This window comes from Sinohyriopsis cumingii, chromosome 3 (assembly GCF_028554795.1).
Source record: "Sinohyriopsis cumingii isolate HCF-2022 chromosome 3, ASM2855479v2, whole genome shotgun sequence".
Classification (NCBI taxonomy): Eukaryota; Metazoa; Mollusca; class Bivalvia; order Unionida; family Unionidae; genus Sinohyriopsis; species Sinohyriopsis cumingii.
In genome coordinates this window covers 111,098,264-111,116,215 of record NC_142963.1, presented here as the reverse complement: position 1 = coordinate 111,116,215, position 17,952 = coordinate 111,098,264, and the positions used below count along the sequence as shown (strand labels likewise).

Genomic DNA, 17,952 nt, shown 5'->3' with positions numbered 1-17,952 from the left:
CTGGGTGTAGGTTATTGGAATTCCCCTACAATTTACCTGGTGTAGCTGACATAGTCTAGTTCTATATTATAATTTTAGTATAAGATTTCTAATTATAACTAACATGTTATATTGTAAGAACATTCTAGAAGGTTATTTTCCATTAGGTAACTTTTTTTATAAAAAAAGCTAATTGTGGCATGAGGTCAAGTAGATGACTATATAATCTTGCCACTGGAAAGATTATTCTTTCATGCTTAAGATTTAGCAGAATCAATTTATATTATTGGTGTGTCCTGAGGTTCATTTGGGCTGGAAATTATTTCTACAAATTATTTAATTCAATGATTGTTTCTTGGGAAATACTGAGTGCTAATAAAAATAATATTCTTGGATAGAGACATTCACTGGGATTTATTGTGAATTCAAACCTGCAATTATATTACTGTGCTTCAACAAAAGACTGTTGGTACAACAACACAATAAAGGCCACTACAGGCATACCACCACCATCAGTGTGGGACTTAATTTGGATTTCTACTAAAGTTTACTCAGAACTTTAAATTATTCGGACTTGTGTCTGTCATTCTGGGATTATTTTGGATTTAATTTGCAATACCTAAAGTTCTTTCTTTTTTTTCATTTTCACTTTGTTTTCAAGGGAAATAATATATCTGTTGCATTTTTTAAAAGCTTATTGCGTTTCATTAATTTCTGCTACTCATTTTAAGAGCAAAGACTCGTAACAACATAATTTTCTCTAGCTTATGGCAAACATATAAAAAGCGCACTCTCTATGGAAATTTTAATAGTGTTTACTGGTATTGCCATGTCTTGCTGCAAACCATGTTAAGATGTACACCAATTTATGTGATTTCAAAACAATCAAAACAAAACTTACAAAATTACAATCATGTCACTGTAGATATAGACACATCAATTGCTGGATGTTGTGATGTGATGTGATTTGGATTTTTAACGTAGCTTTAACAATTTTTCAGTCATATCACTACAATGTCTGCATTGTGGCAGTTTATAGTGATGTCTAGCACTGGGGCATCATGCCACAGACATGCAGCATGATGTTCCACCCCATCACATTATCCTGACACCAGGCAAACCAGTCCTAACACTAACCTCTTAATGCTGAGCACCAAGCAAGGTAGATGTTAGTACCATTTTTGTAAGTCTTTGGTATGTCTCGGCCAGGGATTGAACCCACGACCTCCCGCATCCATGGCGTACGCTCTAACCACCGTGCAGTTGGAGCGGTTGCAATTACTGGAAAAGTGATACAAATGCCACACCATCTTCTAGATGCAAGATCAATGAAATGAAAGAATTGTATACCAAAATGGGCAACTGGGATATTTCCTGCTAATATGATAGATGCATGTTGACAATTCTTTACCTGATCAGCCTGTGCAAAATAATCCTTGACCATGTCCTCCACACGTGAGGTGTCCAGGTTCTCCACTTTGATCCCTTTCAGCCCCTCTAGATCTGCAGAAGTTTAATTTATCTCAATACATTCTATTTGCAGGGACATAAATATGATGATGAAGCAGAAATAAAAGGATTACATGACTATCAAGGTGCATATGTGACTAAATGGTATAACTCCAAAACAGCAGACTTGAACAGGCAGATAATAAAAGGCATTTTTGTTAAAGAATTTTTAATGAGACACACATAGCCTCAAGTTATCAAAACTTGTTGCAGTGTCTCATAGTCCACTTACTTTGGATTTTGGGGCCCCAAGTGGCCAAGTGGTCTAAAGCGCTCTCCGTTATGGATCATTGCCATCTCACCTCTGTCTGCGTGGGTTCGAGTCTCAGATTCAGCCAATGTGGGTATGTGAGAAAGCTTGCCAGTAGCTTCTTGTGGGTCTGTGGTTCTTTCCGGGGTTTTCCCCGGGTTCTTCCTCCACCATTAATACTGGCCGCCATGTATAGCCTATCGTGTGCTGAAAAATGGCGTTAAACCCTATAACAACAACAACAACAACTTTGGATTTCTGTAACTCTGATTAGAATGAAGTTAGAATTGTAGATTATTGAACTCTGCTCTCCCAGCAGCTTACAAGCCTGGACAGAACACCACCAAGATTTCATCAAAATAAAGATGCACACTAGATTTGGTTGGAATCCATTTAATCGATGCAAAGTTGCTCTTTGGAAGCTGAACTATCCTGTAAAAGCCAAACTGTTGACAGATGAACCTGATTATAATATGGTTCCAAGTTTGCAGAGTGAGAAATGTGCACACAAGTTTGAGACTGAGACAATCAAATACAAATCTATTGTAAGGTCACAATGGTGCAAACAATCAATGCCTGACTCAGTCATAATATCTGACACTTCACTCACCAGGTGTTATTTCCACTTGACAATTTCCTACACATATCTGAGTATAACTTGTTGTGGATTACCTTCTGTAACAAACTCCATCTTCAAGACCTCACAGCCGGTCACAAATCTATTACAGGATAATATCCATACCAAAGTAGATTTTAACCCTTTACCTCATAAAGCATAATGACAAAGTGCAGTGCACTATAAACAGAACACCTGTTACCTAGCTGACCGCATACGCATAGGCCTGCCTGTGAACTGTTAAGCAATGTAGTGTATGTTACGTTTAACAGCAATTTTAACCATTTTACATTTTTGGTACACATCTATTATATGTGGAAAAATTTAAGAGTAAAGTCCGATTGTTATAGCTGTGTAATTATTTTTCACAGAAGAATTTTTTACGTGCTTTAAAATCTTGAGATAACTCATTCACTGTCATGTCAGTGAGGCCGCGTGACCAACCGTAGCTGCCATTTCCCATACTCGAAATTTACATGTTTTTCGTCTGCGTCTGCATCACTAAGTCATCTGAATTTGATAATTTATAAAAACTAATTGCTGCCTACACCAATATCAGAGCATTTACCTAAGTTATTGAATCTTTCATTGTTGTGATTCTAATCATGAAAACTTCGTTAAGTACTGAATGAAATCCTGCCTCTGAACTGTTAAGCAATGTAGTGTATGTTACGTTTAACAGCAATTTTAACCATTTTACATTTTTGGTACACATCTATTATATGTAAAAAAAATTAAGAATAAAGTCCGATTGTTATAGCTGTGTAATTATTTTTCACGGAAGAATTTTTTATGTGCTTTAAAATCTTGAGAGAACTCGTTCACCATCATGTCAGTGTGGCTGCGTGACTAACCGTAGCTGCCATTTCCCATACTCGAAATTTATGTGTTTTTCGTCTGCGTCTACATCACTAAGTCATCTAAATTTGATAATTTATAAAAACTAATTGCTGCTTACATCAATATCAGAGCCTTTACCTAAGTTATTGAATCTTTCATAGTTGTGATTCTAATCGTGAAAACTTTGTAAGTACTGAATGAAATCCGTGACCGCCATTTTGGAGAGTGGAGATTACGACCCAGTTACTTTAAATAGCAAATATCGACCAGTGCATAAACAGTGATCATGTGATCTGACGTAATTGTCATTCACAGAAATGAATGTAGTATCTAATAGGTGGGTTTTCCCTGAAGGCGGCGCTACGAAAACCAGCTCAAAATAGCTGATGTTTACAGCTGGCGTCTAGAGGCGTCAAAAGGCGCTTCCATGCGAATGGAGTAGAGGCATCAAAAGGCGCTTCCATGTGAATGGAGTAGAGGCATCCAAAGACGCTTGCATGAAGTAAAGGGTTAACAAACTGGCATTCTTTGATACAAATGTATGCAAAAAGAAAGTGCTCAACATAAAAAAGCTTTGATTAATGAAGCTGAAGGAGGGGACAGGGATGGACTACCACTTGCCCAGTCAACTTACCAATGGAGCCATGGGAATCTCATCCATGAACCATAAGGGAGAAAGGTAGACATTCCAGACACACCTCCTGGATGTGGGAATACCCAAGCCCTGTAGGGATTTAGAAAACAATTGGGGAAGTAGGGGTGGAAGTGCTGTGCAAGTCCTCTTCTTTTTGACCAGTATCTGTTGCCTTGCTCAATGCTCAGTACCATCACATGACGCCCAGTAAAAGATACCTGGTGAACAGTGGCCTCACAATGATCACTGTGAGGAATCCCTATCCTGGTAACTTCATTGAGGACCTCAACCCACTGAACTAGACAGTAGAAGACCATGCTTTTTTAAGGCATGAAAGGTGGGACTTGCTTGGAGTTGCCAGTGTCTCCTTTACACCAGAAAGTGCCCTTGATCCCTCCTGGGATTGGTGTGCTGGCAACTTCCTTGAACTTCAAAGTGCAAGATTGATATGCTTGTGACTTCCTTGAACTAGAAGTGCCAATGATCCCTTCCAGGATTGGTGAGCTGGGAACTTTACTGAATTGGAATGTGCCACTGACTCCTTCTTGACTGGTGTGTTGGCAATGTCCCTACTCCAGAAAATGCTGCTGAACCCTTCCAGGATCAGCAAGCTGGTGACTTCTTAACACTGGCAAATGCTACTAATTTGTCTGAAGCATCAAGGGGTCCAATGGAGAAGATGAGGGGGCAGCTCCTTTCTTCCAGCTCCTGCAAAGGTGTGGTTCTCTGCTAGGTCCAGCACCTCATCTGACCACTATGTGTAGAAAGAATCTGGTATGTGAGCACACTCTGTACACGCTAATAGGTGGGATGGTTTAGCAAGAAACCTTGGCTGCATTTGACAACATGTTGTGCAATGCTAAAAGGTTGAAAAAAACTATTAAAAGCAGAGAAACAACAGGAACAAAACAGTACTGGATAATATGTACCCTAACACCGCTACCAAACTGGGGGGGGGGGAGGAGAGAAATTAATGAACCACCGTTAAACTAACATGTACACTCAAATTAATAAAGACAAAGAGGGACATCAAAAACTGTAAAAAGAGCAAAGACAGGTGAGAAACGGGCAATTGCAACAGTGAAATGGAGCTGAATTAAATTAAAACACAAGACAATCTTATGAGCACAGAGATATGTTTAAACTTCACAAAGTCTAAGGAAAGAAGAACAATACTCAGAATGAAGGAAGTAATTATGGCACTAAACTGGGACTGAGGTTAATTTTGTTTCAGATCTCAAATTACAAATTGGAGGAGAAACTATTCACCTTGGACTGGGACTAGACCCAGGAAAAGAAACAGCAAAGAAATAATTGATGTTATTTTACAGTTATTCAAAACGGGTTGTTATGATACATATTCTACGGTTAATTGACCACTGTCAAAGATATTGAATTTGACACAGAAATGAAGGTGTCATGTTAGTTCTTGTTAACCAATACCTCTAACAAAGATAGCTAAGCCAAGTGTAGCTGATGCAATAGCAATTTCAATTAATGAAAAATACACAAAAAAACATTTGAAAAACACAGTTAATGAGTCCAAACTGTCAAGGGTCCTTTTCTATAACACAATTGACTCCAGATTTTAATACATTTAATAATTTGATTTTACAGATGAAGACAACTAAATTTTGATATAAATGCACCTGAACATCCTTGTGCTTCCATACCAACCCATGTGAGATTGTACTTCAGCATGTAGATTTCTGTGCAATTTTTGATACAGTCTCAACCATGTCTGTGAATTCTGATATGTTTTAAAATTCTTAAGGAATAAAAAGGTGAATAATTTTTTCGATATCTGTAACAAATTTTTACTTGATAATAAACATTAAAAATGTGTCAAAAGGAAAAGGACACATAATTTTATGACAACTAAAGTGAGTTTACTGTAGATTTCTTAAATAAAAAAAGGGTTTTGCAGCATTAATCTTGGCAAATAAAGAACAATTCTAAAGGACCTCTTTACTTAACACCAATTAATACTTGCATCACATTTTTTACTGAAGCCTCTTATCTTACTGATGTGAAAAATGACCATTTCTTTTACTACACAAAATTCTTAGTTTAAAAAAGATCTCATCTTTTATGTTACATTTTTTGGTACTATCTTTGAAGATAATATTTTTAAGACATTTTTAAAATATTAGCAATGTCAGCCCTGGATTCATTTTTAACATTAAATTAACAGGTATAAGGCTCATCCTTTAAATAATCTGTTGTACAAGGGAAAGAGACTGATACGAGCCGCATAAGCCCAATACATAACTAATGAGTTGTTTTATATAGAGATCGAAAAATATCAGATCAAAACTGCTTTATTGTCTGAGACTACATTACTAGGCATTGGAATTATTTCATCCAGTCAGTGGCGGCAGTAAACAGTCTTATTTATGATCGAAGAAACTGATGTGAAAGCATCAACATACACTCTCACTCCAACTACCTGCCATTTGTACCAATACAAGGCATCATTTGACCATATTTGGAATAGTCAAACTGTATGTAAAAAACAGAAAAAACTGAGTTGACAATCAATTTAAATAAATGGCATTATTTAAGTTATTGTATACAGTGCGCATGTTAAGAATTTCTGATAAATGGCATGGCCTTAACCAAATTCAAAGATATTTTTTTAAAAACATTTGATTATCCAGTAATGGTAACAATAGAGAAAATATTTTTTTAACAAATATTTGGTTACTGAGTAAAAGTGGAAACTGAGAGACTGTGATGGTGATATCGATCTTGGCTGCATAAGCAATATTGTAAACAGCAACTACAAAACTGCTTGAAGAACTAGTGTGAATTCTGAGCTTCTTAGAAATCTCAACATGTACAAAAATTGGTAGCACATGAAAAACATTTGAATGGATGGTACTTTGTTGTGTCAAGAAACTCATTTAAGTCTGAGAAACCATGCATATATCATTTTGCTTTACCTTCTTTGGATTCCTTTTTCGAAATTGTTTTCTTCCTCTGGAACTGAATCAGGTCTTTAGGGTTGGCAACTCTATCCACAAACTTTTGCCCAAATCTATAAATTATATATATATACTTAATATTTTTTTAAAAATAATGGTTGATTTTCATTTCTTAAACATCAATTTATAGCTGTGAAAATTGCTGTAATTTTACCCTTCATTTCTTTAGTTCCCATTTAATAAGAAAAAGACAAAATTGTCATACGTTACAAAAATGGTATAACAGCTTCATTAAATAAAGTCTGTATCATTTCATAACAACTGCATGCTACCACCTGAGCAAATGGCCCAAGTGGACATGTGATCAATAACATTTGCTTAGAAGACAAATAAATGCAACAGAAGTTGGCCCAGAAATCTGGGTTAATAGAAATGTCATCCAGTGCTGCTGGTCACATGCAAACAAAAAAACATGTTTCAAGTTTTTTTAAATTTTTGTATCTTCATCCATATTTGATGCCACAACAGCATCATTTGACCAATACTCAAAGCAGGGCTTTATCAACTGTTTTTGGAGCTACCTGTCTATGAATTTTAAGAACAGCACCTGCCTTAAGAATTTATCACTTTTCCATGCGTCTAAATAATAAGGAAAATGCACTTGCTATCGTGAGTTACTGTCTTTGATGTAAATTTTCAATCCTCCAATTTCTACTGATACCATATTTTAAAAATTTTGCAGTGATTTTCAGTAGCAAAAAAAATTCTGGACACAAGTATTTTTTTTAAAAGCATTCAAAAAAGGAATGTTCTTCATGAACTAAACTAGAGTGTCAAACAAATATATATCTCACCTCTAATTTTACTAATAACTTGGAGCCAATGTAAACATTATCATGTAGAAAATAAATTCACAACTGACTTTGGCCCCTTTTCTAATAAAGGTTTTTTTAAAACTTCATTCTTACATTAGAACTTTCCAATTTAACAATTTAAATTTGAACTTTTAAATGCCATTACACAGCTACTAGAATGACTTTATGTAGAGAGGGTAACACAGTTAGCTAAGAACTAATCTACCTTGAGGCCCTCATACAAAGTAATTTATTTATTTTAGCTGCATCTCTGAAGCTACTGGATATATTGGGTTTGGAAGAAGGAAATAGAGTGGGCATTTCTAATCTCAACTGGAATACTATTCCAGAGCAAAGTTCCAAAGTACTGAAAATGTTTTTGAATAATTCCTTATTTGGTTTGGGAACTTTATACTATCTGGTAGTCATGGATCGCAGGTGGGGAGTATTGCCAGGTAGCCTATACTGGAACAGTGATTGTAAATATTCAGGAGAACTATTATTGGATATCCTCTATATTAATTTGGCTTTTCTCAGACAGATTCAGTCTTTAATAGGCAATATTTTTAACTTACCAGCTAAATTTTCTTTGCTTTCTTTCTGAATTGATATTAGCCCAAATGCTCTTTTCTGAAGATGTGCCAGCTTTGCTATGTTTTTGTCATTTGAATTACCCCATACTGTATTACAGTAGTCTAAACAGGGTTGTATGTAACTGTTATAAAATAGTTTTCTGTACCTTTCAGGGAGAAAATGTCTTATCCTACTGAGAAGCCATAAACTTGAATTGACTTTTTTATTGATATGTTTGATATGTTCAGTCCATGATAGGTTATTATCTACCAAAACACCAAGTAATCTATCATGACAGACCATTTGTAAATTTTTAACCTTCCATGTCAGACCTAGTTCATCACTATCAAGATCTGTCTTTTTCTGCCATGTTGAGATTAGTTATATTTTAGTTTTACCATTATTTATCACCATGCCACTGCATGTGCACCAGTTTTCCAGTATGCTTAGTGCATTCTGTAAAGAAATTTGGAGTTCATGCTTTGTGTTTTTGGATGTCTGACAATGTTGTGTTATCTGCATAGAGATGTGTAGATGATATTGATTCCCTAAGTTAAAGTGGTAGGTCATTAATAAATAAAATGAATAGTAATGGACCTAGAATTGAGCCTTGTGCTACTACATATGTAATTGTTCCAGGTTCAGACAGAACATTATTTATATAAACATGTTGTGTTCTCTCACATAAGTATGAAGTAAACCATCTAACTGTGGTTTCATCACATTGGTAGATTTTCAGTTTCTTCAAAAGGATTTCATGATACACCATGTGAAAAGCTTTCCTGAAATTTATAAATACAGATCCTATTATTCTACCTTAATCAAGTGCTTGAAGCCATTTATCAGTTAGGTAGACCAAGGCAGTCTCACATGAATGTTTCTGTCTAAAGCTTGATTGATTAGGGTGTAACAGCAAGTGTTTGGTTAAACATGACACGATGAATGAGTTGTGGACATGTTTTTCAATCAATTTTGACAAATTCGGTAGTATTGAGATTGGCCAGTAGTTATCAGCATCATTCTTAGAACCAGATTTGTAAATAGAAGTTAATTTCGCATTTTCCATATTTTGGGGACAGATGAAGTTGCAATACTTAAATTGATTATGAATGTTATGCTGTCTAAAATAGCAGAGGCAGAAGATCTAATGAGTCGTGGACTAATCTGATAGAGTTCTGTAGCTTTCAATGAAACATTTTTAAAAAAAAAAGTTTTTTGATATTGGTGGGATAGAGAAACATACCTCCTTAGAGATTTTGCTGCTGCAGAACTTTTTCAGTTCATTAAAGTGGTTTTTCTATCACTGGTTCTTTTAACTTTGTGGTAATGTTGGTGAAAAAAATCATTGAAAACATTTGTATTGTCAGTGTCATTAGTGACTATTGTGCTGACATATCATGAAGCCACCTACCTACTTGTTCTACATACCTGCTTTAAGTCATAAAACACAAAACAATAAAAAGAACATTCTTTTCCATGATATCAAAATATGGGCACTACAGTGAGTTAATAAAAGTAAAAAATCGTTGTTTTTTAAAATTAATTTTAGCTGTAATAGCTTTGCATTGAATCATCAAATTTCATTATTAGAACATACACAGCACCCTAAATATTACCTTTTAACACAAACTTTCAACAAAGTCACTGAAGAATGGAATATAGATCACAGAAACCTCTTTTTGCAGAGAGGTTGTAGAATCTAACAAGATGTACACTCTCACCAAGCTTCAATAGTTGACATAAGGTAGTATTCATATAACATTCAAAAATTCAAATGGTCACAAGCTCAATGAAACAACCATAACCAATGCCAGTAACAAATGAAATATGGGTCACAGTGAGTAAAGGAGTGGTAGTAACATAGATGCATGTCATCATTTTCATGATTCTAACATGAACAGTCTCTGAGAAATGAACATCAAACACAGAATTTAAATCAGTGTTGCATAAAATATGGGTCATATTTACCTACTACTGAAATAAGGGAAAAGTGCTCATCAAGATGAATCCCCATGACTCTAGAAAGGTTAATATGTACACAGCATGCCAAAAACCCACATGGACACGAGCTAAATGCGAGAAATTAACCCAAACCAGTATAATGTGGTGAAATATATGTCACAGTAATCTATTTTGGTATGGGTAAGTACTAAGAGAGATTTATCCAATCGTCTAGTTTAATGATTCAAGCATGAACAGTTAGAAAAGAAGAAGAAAAAATGAACCTATGTATGTGAAATATGGGTCACAATACTGTTGTTTAAGATGAGAATGTAGTACTCAACAAAGAGCATACTCTTGACAAATTTCTTGATTCCAGATGTAACAGTATTATATAGTAGATAAAATGGCAATGTGGTCATGAGCTAAATGCAGAAACTTAGCACAAGTCAGTAAAATGTAGGTTACAATACCCTTTTGTTGTAAGCATGTGGTACTAATAGCCATGCATACAATAACCAAACTTGATGATTCTGTAATGAACAGCATTAGATTCAACACAAATCAGTGGCATGAGATATGGATCAGTGACCTTCTTTTGTGACGAGGATGTAGCATTCGTCAAAATATACTATGGTATTATACACAGTCCAAAAACTATTTGGTTTACAATGTAAACGTTCAAGTTTTTACCTTAGTCAGTAAGATGTAAATATGTAGGTCACAATGACATTCTTTTGTTGGAAGCAGGGGTACTAATAGAGATTCTTACAATAATCTAATCTGATGACTTGAGCTTAAACTGAATTTGAGAAATAAACTGAAAACAAAAAGTATATTCAGAGAAAAATTACACATGGGCCACAATAACCTAATACTGAAATGAGTGTGTAGTATACATCAAAATATGTCTCCAAGTTTCAGGATTCTAGAAAGGATGGTTACAAAATAGCATGCCAAAAACCTGTGCAATCAGGAGATAAATGTAAAATCTTAGCCAAAGTGGGTAAAATGAGAAATGTAGGTCATAGTTACTTGTTTGTGTTGTAAAGGTGTGGTACTAAAATAGACACATCAAATCATCTAGTTCAGAGTGGTCCAACTACAGGCCCATGGGCCAGATATGGCCTGCAAGTCAGTTTTATGTGGCCTACACTCACACAAAGGTCAGTTTTTAGTCCCATGGCCTATGATGTTGATGATGCTTTACCATCCTGATCTAGTTTGATTATTCTATCATGAACAGAAATTCAGAAATTAACATTAACCACAATTTTACCTAAGTCAGTGAAGCATTAGATAAGGGTCACACTGATGAAGAAGCATCCCCATTTTAAGTTTCATGGATCTTGACACTAAGGTGCAAAAAAAAATATCTGGTCATGATGTAAATACAAAAACTTAACCTACAGTAGACACATCAAGTATTTTAGACTGCCCAGTCAATACCATGGACATGGACACAGGGGGCAACGAATTGTGTGTCCACTGTAAATAGTGGTTGTCCATTACAGCTATTAAAAACTATCTCTGCTACTGAATGGTGCAAAAACCATTCTATGAGGACCACATGGCCCATCTGAACATGCTGTACACCTGGATATTCCTTTTGCCTGGAATATGGCAGACTCTGAGACTGAGCTCCTACAAGACTGCCTTTTGGACAAGGTTCAAGAGAAACAGATGGTGTAATGCATGTGTTACATTACTAATGACATGTCCAAGGTGACCATAACATAATGACACCTTATGAGGCAGACACATTCCTGTATGGCTAGAAACAATACCTTTATTTCTAGGTTTTTATACGAAGGATTGCTTCTTCCTCAGACCCAAGTCCCAATCCTCCCTGGCTTGAGGTGAATGCCCCATCCAAAATCTTATATATCTGTGTACAAAAAGGAGTTGGGTTCATGGCTTTGAATCAGGGCTCTGGTCAGGAAATTATCCCAGTCTAACCACCAACTTAGGTAGTTAAAGAAAATGGGATTACATACTAATCTTGAGCCTATAGCAGGTCCTTGTGCAGCTTCCAGTTTGCTTCAAGCAGGAATTGGAATAGGCATATGTCAAGACTCCCTAGGGAAACTAGATCTAGAGCTGTGTTCCGAGTTTTTAGGAGAGAGGAGAAAAGGTAAGCCAACAACGAAATTTTGACCATAAGACCAACTATATGAGACAGAATCTGAGTGGTCATGTCTAGTGGGATGCAAGCCCTACCTTGAGTTGTGAGGAAATTTTCCCCTTTATAGACAAAGTCCTGTTAAGGGATGAAACCTGACTTCACTAGGTTAAGGATTAGACCCATACAAGTCACTGTTGACTAACAGAGGGATAGGTCATTTGCAGAGTATCTTGCAGACATTGTGTATCAGCCAGTCAGTGAAATACCAGAGGAAACAAATCTGTAAAGATCTCAAGTGCTCCACTTTTACCCCCATCATCCAATAAAGGCTCTGGAAATGGAGGTCATGCCAAATGGATGTTTTGACATGCATGGAGTCATGACCTGGGACCAGTGCTACTGGTCCCTCTAATCCTGTGATATTACAGGGGGCGGATAGACCTCCCAAAAAGTGTCTCCACCTCAAGTGGTAGAGCACTCAAAAGGTTCTTGCTGTGGTCCAGCAAGATCTTACACATCTCCAAAAATGCATCCCTGCAGAGGTGGAAAAGCTCTGCAGAATCCACCACTGATATAGAGAGCTTATGGCTTGGTGTTTTTGTCACAGCCTCCAAGAAGCACTGCAGTGCCAGTGGGGACAATGATTTTCCTTCCAGAGACTGAACAAAGCATAGGAGAAAAGTGAACAGCATGGGAGACAATTGTTGCTAGGGTGGAGACTTGAGCTCCAAGGCCTATAAGGCCTTTACCAGGAGATAAGCCCAGGTCCTAGCTGGCATCCCCACTTGTGATACCCTCGAGTCCAAGGGGGGAGGCTTAAGGGATCAAGCAGGAAAATTAACTCAGTTGATGGAGACAAAAACCAGCAGCTACTTCTTCTGCTGCATAACTCTTGGCCCTGGAGCAACTTCTGTGCACACTCCTGAACCACAGCAGAGTATGACTTTCAACTGAAGCAATAAAACTTAATCTGTCCATTACAAGCAACAATGTCCGCAATCATCACTATAATCAATCCATGATTGACAACAGCATGGAGTGATTCAAGTCTAATGCAATGTGTGTACTGTAAGCCACTAAAATGTGAAATGTAGGTTACAGTTAGAGTGGTACTAGGAGAGCAACCATCTCTGGCATGAAAAGAATTTAAACAATAAACTCACAACAAAATTTTACCCTAGTCTGTGATGAGTGAAATACAGATCAATGGCATGAAATATAGGTCAGTGACCTACTTTTGTGATGAGAGTGTAGTACACATCAAGAATCTAAGCTTAATAGTATATATTTAAAGGGTGCAAACAAACCTATTTGGCCATGAGCGAAACACCCAAATTTAAGCTATGCCATTAAAATATTAAATAAGTGTCACAGTGACCTTCTTTTGCAGTTAAAGTGTGCTGCTAATAGCAATGCATATTCATATAGTTTGATGATTCTAGCATGAACAGAGCTTAAAAAATAAACTTAACACACAACATTTAACCATAATCAGTGAAGCATGATACACAAAGGACCATACCATAGGTTCACTTTGTCTCATGGTCAGTTTGAATAAGAAAATAAAGAACAAAAAAAAAATGGATAAAGAGAAAATTCTGCTCATCTCAGTTTGAAAGCATATAGCAATGTGCTCAACTCAGTTTGAAAGCATATGTAAGTGTACTCACCTCATTTTGAAAGCAAATACAGTTGTAGCAGTGTGCTCACCTCCATTGCAAGCATACAGCAATATGCTCATCTCAGTTTGTAAGCTTACTGCAGTTTGCTCACCTCAGTTTGTAAGCTTATTTCAGTGTGCTCATATCAGTTTCTAAGCTTACTGCAGTGTGCTCACCTCAGTTTCTAAACTTACTGCAGTGTGCTCACCTCAGTTTGTAAACTTACTGCAGTGTGCTCACCTCAGTTTGTAAGCTTACTGCAGTGTGCTCGTCTCAGTTTGTAAGCTTACTGCAGTGTGCTCATCTCAGTTTCTAAGCTTACTGCAGTGTGCTCATCTCAGTTTCTAAGCTTACTGCAGTGTGCTCATCTCTGTAAGCTTAGAGCAGTGTGCTCATCTCAGTTTGTAAGCTCACTGTAGTGTGCTCATCTCTGTAAGCTTACTGCAGTGTGCTTATTTCAGTTTGTAAGCTTACTGCAGTGTGCTCATCTCAGTTTGTAAGCTCAGTGCAGTGTGCTCATCTCCGTAAGCTTACTGCAGTGTGCTTATCTTAGTTGTAAGTATACAGCATCAATGTGATCTCATTTTAAGTGAAGCAGACTAGCTGCAAGCTTCTCTTTGTCCAAAATAGACAAATCAAAATGTCCCCCCAAAAATGGTAGAACATACATATCATACCTGTATGTACTAAAGGGTTCAAATCCTCCACTATAGTCCACTCGCAGACGAATTAGAGGTTTTTTATCCTGCTTATTATTTCCTGTATGTTCTAATTCTGAAAATACAAGACGGTATAGTACAGTAAAACACCACATAATCAATTAACATGTACTCACATGTATCAAATACATGGCTAATAACCAATGCTACTGTATGATGATTACTTCACCAAAATGTACAATGATTACTTCACCAAAGGGTATAATGATTACTTGACCTAAATGTACAATGATTACTTCACCAAAATAATATTATTTTAAGCAGTTTATATTTATTCAGAACTTTTTAATCAGTTAAAGTTCAGGTTTCTAGAGCACTTAAACAAAAGTCCCAAGTGGACTTGATATCATCTTGAGAATGCAAATTCACACATAAATTGAAACTGCAGATGGAAAAGAAAGGCTTGGAGTATCTAGCTGCTACATACATTGTCTGTTAATACTGGTGTGATTAATTTTCTTTCCTAGATCATATATATAAAACCACTTTCTCTGCATAAAAAGGAAGTGCTAAAATCAATATCAGGACATTCAATAAATTTTTGGCAAATATTTGAATTGAAAACTGATATTCAAATATTTATTGTATCATTCACACATGAACTTGTCCACTTTTAATGTGCCTCATGAGTTACTCCAACTGGGATGGCTATGTAACATATAGCATCACTGTAGTAATTTTAATGTCAGAATTGGTGTTTCTGAAGAAGTGAAATTTTGTCACTGTCGATTTATGTAGGCTTGGCTGAATCTGTTAAAATGTCAGTTGCATGGCTGGCCGTATTTCTTGAACAACATACTATGTTACTGTTTATGCATTATAAGAGTTGCATTTAACTTAATAATGGCTTTTGTACTTAATGCAGCAAAATTTGTCCAAATGCAGCAAGTACTATACTGCTTTGACTATATCTTCTGGACTATTGTGTTTGGTAACGCTAATGACTAAAACATGAAAATTCATTATCTCTAGTTTTATGCAGAGCCATTTGAAATAACTACATATTTTCTCTCCACACAATTGATTATATTGCTTCTATTTACATTGTTTACGAAGTTATGGATTTTCCAACATCTCATGTAATGCTTTGTTTTAATTTATTTGAATAGTTATAGATCGTTTGGGGGCCGCCCATTTAATAAGTACGCATGGAGAGGGGTAACCCAAATGCATACACTTGCATATGGATGGGGTCTACTGATAATGTACACACACATAGGAAACGGGGGTGGGGTGGGGGTGAAACCTCGATAATAATTTGTCTAATACATAACCATATGAATTTTAGCAGACACTAGACAAACTGTTTAAAGTTGTGCAGCTTATGTCTTTGATGCAGCCAGACATTCAACATCAGTGGACAATCTGTTTTATTAAACACATTAATATTAATCTTTTATGGTTTCTGCATGGATTAAATATAGGTTGTTCTGTAGAATTGGGGTGTGTGCATCAATCGTACGTATGCAGGTGGGGTTTATGATTTTTGCATACATATTAAATGGATGACCCCTTGCCATCTTAAATGGGATTTGGTGTCCAAGTTATATGCGTAAAAAATGTAGTTTTTAAACAAAAGATGGTTATTTAACAGAATTTTTAAATAGGAAAAAGTTAATCCTGTGTATGTTCCACAGATAATTTGGTATATTCATTATTTGTCAAGTTACTTCTTTATGTCAAGTTTCATAGAAAGTTTCACTTAAATATGCTGTTGTATGAAATATTCTGTATTATAATGCTTGTTTGTGCCTATATCCACTTGTAATTTGTGCAAAAAGGCACAAAGTTATATGCACAACTTTTTCAATTTGTTGTTTTCATTGTCATGTTTAAGTCAAAATATGAATCTCTGAAGTCAGTTTTATAAAAGGCATACAACCAGTGCATACAAAATATTGTTTACATATATTCAATTTTTGGCATATATGTAACACTTTTGGGACCCATGATCTTGGCCAAGAACATACAGTAACAGAAACTTGTGCAGTGGAGCAATTAACAGCAGAATACAATAAATCATTTCTTTCTAACCCACCTGCTTTATCCAGTAAGGACTCCACAACTTCTTGGCAGTAAGCCTCTACTTTCTTGACTATATCATGGTCTGCCGGATTTAGACTCGTGTCACTAAGTACAACATCTTTCATATAAAACTGTCGCACAGTCTGTAATGGTATTTTAGACATCTTGAAATCCTTCCCACGTATTTGAAGTAAGCCAATGTGTTTTGGAGCTGCTTCACTCTCACTCAGTGAGGTGGCAATGCTGCTCCCTGGCTGACTTACATAAAAGTTCTGAATGCTGTTCCATTCTGGGTCGATCCGACACTCATGCTCATGGCCCCATATAACCAGATCCAGAAAATCATCCAGAAACTGTTCTGGTATGTAATTTGTGGCACTATGTTTAGAACGATTTTGATGAATCACAAATAAATTAAACCAGTCATCTTTGTCTTCACGTGGTCTCAGCATTGTAACATTTTTATGTAAAAACATTCTGTGAAGTCTTTCATCTCTGACAGATCCCAGCCCATAGAGTGCTAGTTTTGTGTTCCCTTTCTGCAAGAGAAGAGGACTAAGTTGTATTCCCTCTAGTGATGTAGTCTTACCAAAGTAATTCACCACTCCCGCAGTGTGCATCAGATCCAGAGAACACAGATTCCCCTGACCAGTTGGATCATCATGGTTACCATGGATTGAAAACACAGGAATAGAAATGTTCAGGTTTGGATCTTCATAATTCAACCCAGGGAACTGACAGTGCTTGAAATCCACAGACTGATCACTGAGAAACTCAAACTGGACTGGTTTGTCTCCCATGCAGTAGCGTCGGAAAAGAGCAAGGCAACCGTGTAGGATTTTACGAGAGGGTTTATTTTCATGAAACAAATCTCCACCTAACAAAACGAAGTCAACCTCATGCTTCTTTGCATTTTCCATGATCTCCTCAAAAGTAACAAGAGAATCATTTCCACGAACAGCATCTTTCTCACAGTAGCCAAGGTGGATGTCAGTAGCCACTAAAATCTTGAACACATTCTGATCCTCTTGGTCTTCTATAGGAGGCATTGTCTGTAAAAAAGTAAACATAAAAATAAAACCCTGAATGAGATAAATGGGATAGAAGTGTGTCCATGTTCTTCCATCTACCACAAACTGTTTCATGATCGTTGTTGTTGTTGTAGTGTTTAACGCCATTTTTCAGCACACGATAGGCTATACATGGCAGCCAGTATTAATGGTGGAGGAAGAACCCTGAAAAACCCAGGGAAGAACCACCAACCCACGAGAAGCTACTGGCAGGCTTTCCCACGTACTC

The 17,952-nt window shown here is 36.5% G+C and overlaps 1 protein-coding gene across 2 annotated transcripts in view; it reads right to left on the bottom strand.

Moving 5' to 3' along the window:
* The window catches only part of LOC149803576 (double-strand break repair protein MRE11-like), a 62,254-nt gene that overhangs the window by 30,235 nt on the left and 14,067 nt on the right, over positions 1 to 17,952 (bottom strand). For both annotated transcript variants that reach the window (XM_089953316.1, XM_089953317.1), the window contains exons 2-5: positions 16,667 to 17,705; positions 14,587 to 14,683; positions 6,774 to 6,868; positions 1,391 to 1,482 (exon numbers count right to left, since the gene is read on the bottom strand). In XM_089953316.1, coding sequence (XP_089809442.1) covers positions 1,391 to 1,482; positions 6,774 to 6,868; positions 14,587 to 14,683; positions 16,667 to 17,702 — 1,320 coding nt within the window. In that variant the 5' untranslated portion in view covers positions 17,703 to 17,705. The remainder of the gene's footprint in view (positions 1 to 1,390; positions 1,483 to 6,773; positions 6,869 to 14,586; positions 14,684 to 16,666; positions 17,706 to 17,952) is intronic.